This window comes from Sinocyclocheilus anshuiensis, unplaced genomic scaffold, assembly GCF_001515605.1.
Source record: "Sinocyclocheilus anshuiensis isolate Anshui unplaced genomic scaffold, SAMN03320099.WGS_v1.1 scaffold392, whole genome shotgun sequence".
NCBI classification, from domain to species: Eukaryota; Metazoa; Chordata; class Actinopteri; order Cypriniformes; family Cyprinidae; genus Sinocyclocheilus; species Sinocyclocheilus anshuiensis.
This window is the reverse complement of record NW_015557091.1, coordinates 5,389,066-5,397,093: the sequence shown is the minus strand read 5'-3', so window position 1 is coordinate 5,397,093 and position 8,028 is coordinate 5,389,066. Positions and strand designations below refer to the sequence as shown.

At 37.1% G+C, this 8,028-nt stretch overlaps 1 protein-coding gene across 1 annotated transcript; it reads left to right on the top strand.

Moving 5' to 3' along the window:
* The first annotated feature begins 3,469 nt into the window (after positions 1-3,469).
* LOC107677230 (C-C motif chemokine 2-like) lies at positions 3,470-4,234 on the top strand. The gene is made up of 3 exons (XM_016472044.1): positions 3,470-3,550; positions 3,687-3,801; positions 4,033-4,234. The coding sequence occupies exons 1-3, from the start codon at positions 3,481-3,483 to the stop codon at positions 4,211-4,213; spliced, it is 366 nt and encodes a 121-aa protein (XP_016327530.1). The 5' UTR covers positions 3,470-3,480; the 3' UTR covers positions 4,214-4,234.
* The last annotated feature ends 3,794 nt before the right edge of the window (positions 4,235-8,028 follow it).

Here is an 8,028-nt window from a genome sequence, read left to right as displayed (position 1 = left end):
TTAGACGTCTATTAAATTTTCACTGACAGCCCAAATTCAGCCTTGTTTTAGCCTAGACCCATATTCACCGTCTATTAGATGTATATATGTAGTCGTTTAATAGCGGTCTAATTGATGACTAGTCTATTCTTGGGCTATGATTAGACGTCTATTAAATTTTCACTGACAGCCCAAATTTAGCCGTGTTTTAGCCTAGACGTCTGGGCTGTGTTTAGACGGCTAATAGACGTCTTTTAAACGCAAAATTGCTTGCTGTGCACTTAGCGAAACCACAGATGAACGCTGATAACAGGAAACAGGAAATATTCAGATATGAAAAGTTTGAACTTGTAGACGGCATCACATACTCCTTTGAGAAATACTATAGTCTACTATAGTTTTAAGTTGAAATATGTTTTTTGGAGAGTCTTAATGCTTGTTTATACAGATAAGCGTATTGGTTACTGAGTTGTCATGTTAGGTACAGTTCTACTCAACTGAACAAAGTTCCCTTTGTTGAAGATATAAAACTAGTTTTCCTAAACTTTGATATAAAATACACTGATAGAGAAACACACATTTGTGTAACTGGGTATTTGAGTCAAAACCTTATAATGACTGTAACTTATAATGTGTGAGAACAAGCACCAGACCAATGACTAATCAATATACAACACCATCACCTGTTTTGTGGGAGTGAAATGGACTTTATCTGAGTCATTGTTTGATTTACAAACATTTACCATGGTAACCACAGTTTCCACCTAAATACTTAAGATACAGTACTACAGTAAATTGTAAATAGTCTTCAACACTATACACTTTCAGAATCTTTCTGTCATTTTATTTTATTTTATTATTATTTATTTATTATTATTATTTATTTTATTTTATTTCATTTCATTTTATTATTTTATTTATTATTTTTTTGTGAAACTGGTGGATAATGCACAGAAGTATCACGCTTTGGTACCTAAGGTATGTGAACGGAAGCTTACCCTGATAAATTTGTCTAAGTAGCGCCCCCTAGTGACTGATTTTGTTTCTTTCTTTCGTTCTTTTTTCTTTTTTTTTGTTACATGCTGCCATCTGCTCATGTCTCATGTCTGTGTAAATGTCGAAAGCCCATTTTCTAATGCATTTCCTCTCTTTTTTGATGAATTCTTAGGTAAATATCAGTTCTATTGCATTTTTACACTTCATATTCTTCTTTGTATTGCACATTATTCAAACTTTTGAAAAGCAACAACTCAGACCACTGACAACACACCACTTGTACCTGTTGCTGTCTGAATACTGGCACATATAGGTGTGAAGACTCATGTGCCTCACATTTTACAGAACTTATTTCATCTTAGCAAGACAGACAAACTGTTCTTTGATTTAACTCTGCCTGTTTGATTTGAAAACAAGAGGCCTGGATATTGTTTTTAACTGGTCATACACAATAAACAGGTTTAAATAATCATATTTTAACTCTCATCTGTGCATTTTCAATTCAGTGGCTGTTAACGTTTCTCTGTTTGATTATTCATGTGTGAATTATGGCTCAGACCAACAGTTCCTGTTCCATCAACAATCCCCTGCTGGTAGATGTCGTAACTACACCATTATTCAGGTAATCATTTAATTTTCGAGCAACATAAACTGAAGTAATGACATTATGTTACAGTATATGCACTTTTGTGCTGTCACTGGTCATGACGTCATTTTCCTGTGGCTCCATGGTGATTAGTCACATGACATTTATAGCTCATGCAGGCATCAATATTGGGGTTTAAAAAAGTATCATGTCTGGCTGTTTCCAGTTATATACAATGAAACCTCTTCTACTGTAGAATACACTCGTTTTCACGGCTTCATGTGCCTTCAAATATTACCCTACAATCTGTAGTTTGCTGTTTTGTATATTGTGTCTTTTATATTGCTTGTCAAAGTGCATATTGTCTGGTCCATGCTTGGTGTTGCTGCAAAGAAATTTCCTGTCAGGTATGAGAAAAGACTGACCTATCAGTCAATCAATCAATCAATCTAGCCCAACGGAAATCACATATGCTTGCATGCAGCGATAGCGTGCCACTCTTCGTTTCAAAGGTCTGCAAAATGCTGCATCTGTGTTTATTTGTTTATTGCCGTTGCTCTACATATGAATGTGTCTTAGAGCCTTATGAAGGTTTTGTGAGGAAGGAAAAGTTTTGTGGGCCACTTGCAGTCCCTGCCAAGCCTCATCCGATCTTTACATAGAACATGCTAAAGGTCACATGATGTTGCAGTACACCACAATGACTTTCCCTAGTCTGTCAGACACATCTGTAGATGCACGTCAAAAGATGCCCGCTTATTATTCTCACCAGCTTTGCTTTCTGCAAATATTGTACAATATTTGGTTACACTTTATTTTAAAGGTATCCTTGTTACAGTGTAATTAACATTACTTAACAACATGTACTTACTTTAGGGTTAGGAGTAAGGTTTAAGGTTAATTTCTTGTAATTATGCATAATTTACTGTTATTCCCATAGCAAGTACACAATATTAAATCTGATATATCTTTACAATATTAAGGCCTTCAAACCTAAATACTCCAATTTCTATTATTTGGTCATTGGAAAAGATTTTTTTTTTTCAAAGTAAATCAATTTCATAAAAATTTGAGCTTAAAACAGTTTAAAAAGTTTTTCTGTTTTGGATTTTTATGAGGAACATTCAACATCACATTAATTATTTCCAGATGAAACACTCGCATATGACTTAATGGGTTTGATTATTAGAAATTGTGTCCTCTGTACTTGGAAAAAGGCTGTATGTATGCTTAATGCGTATTTCCCCCCCGAGTTCGGTGAATGACCACAGAGACTTTGTCACAGCAGCCCCTTCTAAACACGAACCACACCAGCAGACTGCAGGAAACCAACACTAACTCTCAATATTACCAAGTTAGAAAGAACTCATGAAGAGCAATTTCAGAATATTTACAATGTCATTTACATTTTTTTTTTGCTAGAAATGTATGTAAAATATTAGCTTATAATAAATATGTACATATATATTATAAGCTAATATTTTAATACATACAATAACTTTTAATTTAACAGTTTGTTAATTATATATTACCAGAAGCATAACCATTTAGTGAAAGTGAAACACTGTAGTCACTGATGTTGTAATAGTCAGTCAATATATAATTTGCAAAGTTCATTCATTATTTATTTTATTCTTCATTATGTGAACATCTTGGTACTTTCCACTCTACGACACACCTGCATTAGCAGTGACCATGCTCTCATGGTCATGTAAACCACTGAATTTAAGAAAGCTGTGAATGTTCCTGTCTGTACACAGTGGTCGTCCGTGAGGTGATGAGGGGGTCTTTTGTTTCCAAGCGGACAGGTGACAGTTTTGTGGGAGGAAGCTCTGATGCTCATTTTCCCCTCTGTGAGTATTCATAAAAGTGCGAGTTGTGGTGAGCCAAGATAATACGCATCAGACTCACAAGAGAAGATGAGGTGTGTTTCTGTAACCCTTCTGCTGTGCCTGGCTACAATGCTGCTCGCTCAAGTTACCTGCCAAAGTAAGAAATACCTCCATATTGCTTGATATTAATTCCTCAAATTAATTCAAATATATTATGTTATTTTGAACTAAATGGTGTTGTCAACATGACTGTCTGTGTTAAAAATGCTTTCGTTTCCTTTTGGTGTTTGTAGTAAGTGGCCGGTCAAATTGCCTTTGTCTCAAGACATCAAATCGGGTTCCCCGCAAAGAAAATATTGAAAATTACATGATGCAAAATGCAGGCGTCTGCCATATTGATGCTATTTTGTGAGTTATTTTTTCACATTGAGGCATATATGCGGTGATATATCTCAACTATTCAACAATATTTCATGCTAATATGTCAGAATGCTATTTTTTTTTTTTGTCTAGGCTTTATTTTAGTACATTGGCATTTTACCCATAACATTATGTACAGTTTAAATTTGGGTAATCATTTGTACTTTTTTATATTTTGGTGTATTATCATGCTAAATTGTTACTTTTATGTACTTACAGGTTTAAAACTGTCAAAGGTCGCTTCATTTGCGCTGATCCACTAAGCCCTTCGGCAAGAAATGCCAGGAAATATGTGGACAACAAGAAGGCAGCAGCAACAGCCCGTCCCGTAAACTCAGCATCAACATTTAAAACAGCATCAATGCTGAATACCACATCACAATGGAATATAACGGGATGAACTAAGAACTACTTCATTTGAACTACGCAAATTTTTAACATGTCTGTGATGTTTGTGTTGGATTTTTTTTTATTTGCACATGGTTAATTAAAATGTATTGCGTAATGTATATTGCAGTGCTGTGCATGATTTTTTTATTGTGCTTGATAATTATTTTAGCATCATAGAGATATTATTATAGTTTTTGTTAATATTTGGAATTATTTTTTATTTTATGTTTTAGTTCAAATCTGAGTAATTTTGTTGAGTGATTTTGTCATTTTTATAAATATGTTTTTATAAATATATCTAGATAGTTTTCATTTATTTTTAAATGTAGTTTTAGTTATTTTAGTATATCAAGATGAACTAAATGAAAATGAGAACTGTCATTTATTATTTATTAAAATAACAAAGTTTTCAGTTAAAGTTTATTTTATTCCAAGTAACAAAAATGTGTGTGTGTGTGTGTGTGTTTAAGTTTCAGTTAACTATAATAACCTTTCAGCTCAATTTAGTGTTTTTCCCAATGTGGTTAATAACCAATAAAAATGTAAGTGGCTGTGTGATTATGTTTGCTGAATGTAAAATTCTAAAAATTCTTTGTTCTTTAAAATTCCTTATGGCAGGTCAAAAAAAAGTAAATGAATGAATAAAATGTGTTAAAATGTTAATTCTGAGTAATTTTGACCTTTGTGTGCATGAATTAGTGTGATTGTGAGTGTGTCAGTGGGTAGATAGAAGATAGTAAAACGTTCACACATACAGTTAACCCTTGTGTGGGTTTAGACACTCAAATCCACGTAGTTGTGTGGGTTTTTCCCCTTTCACTGTACAACTACGTCACACAAACTATAGCATATCTAACTCATGTACAATATCTTACATTTAAATACTTTTTTTTCCACTATGGTATTAGCATATGAAAAACGGTTAGACAACGCATGTGTGCATGTGAAGAACTGCAGTTGTGCACATTGAAACCCCCATCCCCTTGCATTATGCATTACATTCCATGCACACGTGTTGGTTTGAGAGGAGGTGGAGTAGATCACAGGGTGGGTTTTGTGAGAAAATGTGGGCGCTTAAAGAATAAACTTTCCATAAAGTCAAGCTTATGTCTCCGGTGTACTTATGTAAAAATCAGTAGAGCCTAGTTCAGGGGTAGGCAAGTTCGGTCCTAGAGAGCCGCAGTCCTGCAGAGTTCAGCTCCAACCCTGAAAAAAAACCTCACCTGCCTATAGCCTTAGTAATCCTGAAGACATTGATTAGCTTGTTCAGGTGTGTTTGATTAGGGTTGGAGCTGAACTCTGCAGTACTGCGGCTCTCTAGGACCGAACTTGCCTACTCCTGGCCTAGTTGCATTTCACATTTGTTCAGACTACTGCATTTATATTATGGCTAGCAGTTTATACCATGGAGATGTTCGTATCTGTCAGATAACATGAGTGGGCCTTGTCTGGATTTCTAATTTAAAACAAGAGCAAAGGTCAGTGAGGTAAATGAAAGCTAGGTCAGGTTTTTGTGGTCTGGGATGATGGTTGCATATCATAGCAGCCTATGCAACATCATAATGATGCCACTGCTAGCAGCTATCACTCTACAGCTCTTACCTGGTTTCCCACTGAAGTATAGCAGGGTTGAACCTGGTTAGTACCTGGATGGGAGACCTAGGTTGCTGCTGCAAGAGGTGCTACTGTGGCCAGCAGGGGGTGCTCACCCTGTGGTCTGTATGGGTACTAGTACTCCAGTATATTGACTCAAGAAGCATTGTCCTTCAGATAAATGATTAAACTGATGTACTGACTCTCTGTGGTCATAAAAATTCCCAAGATGTCATAATCATCCCTACACAGTATCTATAGATTGGCCTTATCACTCTGTCTCCTCTCCACCAATAAGCTGGTGTGTGGTGGGCGTTCTGGTGCACTATGGACGCCATAGATGCTCTAGCACATCCCATAGATGCTTGGTCGGATCGAGATCTGGGGAATTTGGAGGCCACAGCAACTCTTTGTCATGTTCGTCAAACCATTCCTGAACAATTTCTACAGTGTGGCAGGGTGCATTATCCTGCTGAAAGAGGCCACTGCCATCAGGGAACATCATTGTCATCAAGAGGTGCATGTGGTCTGCAACATCCACATGAATGCCAGAACCCAAGATTTGCCATCAGAACATTGCCCAGAGCATAAAATAGTCACCACCGGCCTGCCTTCTTTCCATAGTGCAACCTGCTGCAGTCTCTTCCCCAAGCAAATGACACACACACACCCCCGGCCATCCAGCTGATCTAAAAGAAAACATGATTTAACAGACCTTTTTCCATTGCATCGTGGTCCAGTTCTGATGCTCACTAGGTGGACCGGGGTCACCAGATTGACTGGTCTGCAGCTACGCAGCACCATACTCATCAAACTGTTATGCATTGTGTGTTCTGACACCTTTCTGTCATTGTCAGCATTACGTTTTTCAGCTATTTGAGCTACTGTAGCTCTTTTATGTGATCAGACGGACAAGCCTTCACTCCCCACGTGCATCAGTGAGCCTTGGCTGCCCAAGACCCTGACTATGGTTGTCCTTCCTTGCGCCACTTTTGGTAGGTACTAACCACTGCATACCAGGTACACCCCTTGAGACTTACCGTTTTGGAGATGCTCTAGCCCAGCTGTCTGACCATCACTATTTGACCCTTGTCAAGTCATTTGGCCCAAGTCACTCAGATTTTTTCACCCATTTTTCCTGCTTCCAACACATGAAATTCAAGAACTGAATTTCACTTGCTGCCTAATATATCCCACCCCTAGACAGGTGCCGTTGTGACAATATCATCATTGTTATTACCTCACCTCTCAGTGGTTTTAATGTTGTTGCTGATCAGTGCAATGTTACACCTTTTTATGCCAGTTAAATATTTTTGTTTGCAAAATGGAGCAAAATTTGAGTTTAAATGTCATTGAATATTAACGTCTCATTGAACAAAATCTGTTTTACATTTGCAATCATGCTGCTATTCAGGGAAAAACAACATCCTTACTTGTGTCAAATTGCTTAACTATATTGAATTTTATGAATATAAATCACATAAACTACAGGGTCATTTTTACACAATGTCTGCATGGGTCTCCTCTGGGTGCTCTGGTTTCCCCCACAATCCTAAAACGTGTAGGAGAATTGAAACTATAAATTGTCTGTAGGTGTGAATGTGTGTGTATCTGTGTGTGACTGGCCATCCGTTCAGGGTGTTGCCCAAGACGCTGGGATAGGCTCCATCCTCACAACACGGCAGAGGATATAGTGGTATGGAAAATGGATAGATGGATGGATCTTACTCCAAATCTTGAGTTTTTAATAATTTTGGTGCCATTGTCTCCCCAGTCTCCCATTAATTTCCAACTGTGGTGTATCTGTGGCCTGATGATGTGAGGCTCTTTTTAAGTGTAGGCCCGTTTCAATCTAACCAACTGGAATTCACATGATGCAAGGTGCATAAATGTAAATTTGTTGTTTATTGCCAGGTCTCTAGAATGTTTCTTAGTTTACAGAAAAGTTTTGTAAGTTGACATCTCTTGGGGAGGAAGTTCTGATGTTCGTTTTCCTGCTTGCGAGTGTTCATAAAAGTGCAAGTTGTGGTGACCCAAATTAACGTGCATCAGACTCACAAGAGTGAAGATGAGGTGTGTGTCGATAACCCTTCTGCTGGCTACAATGCTGCTTGATCAAGTCACCCGCCAAAGTGAGAAGCTTTATATATTTGTATATGTTATTTTAATTTTCTCCATATTTATGCTTCACATTAATTCAAATAAATGATTCTTGTTTGATTTAAATGATCT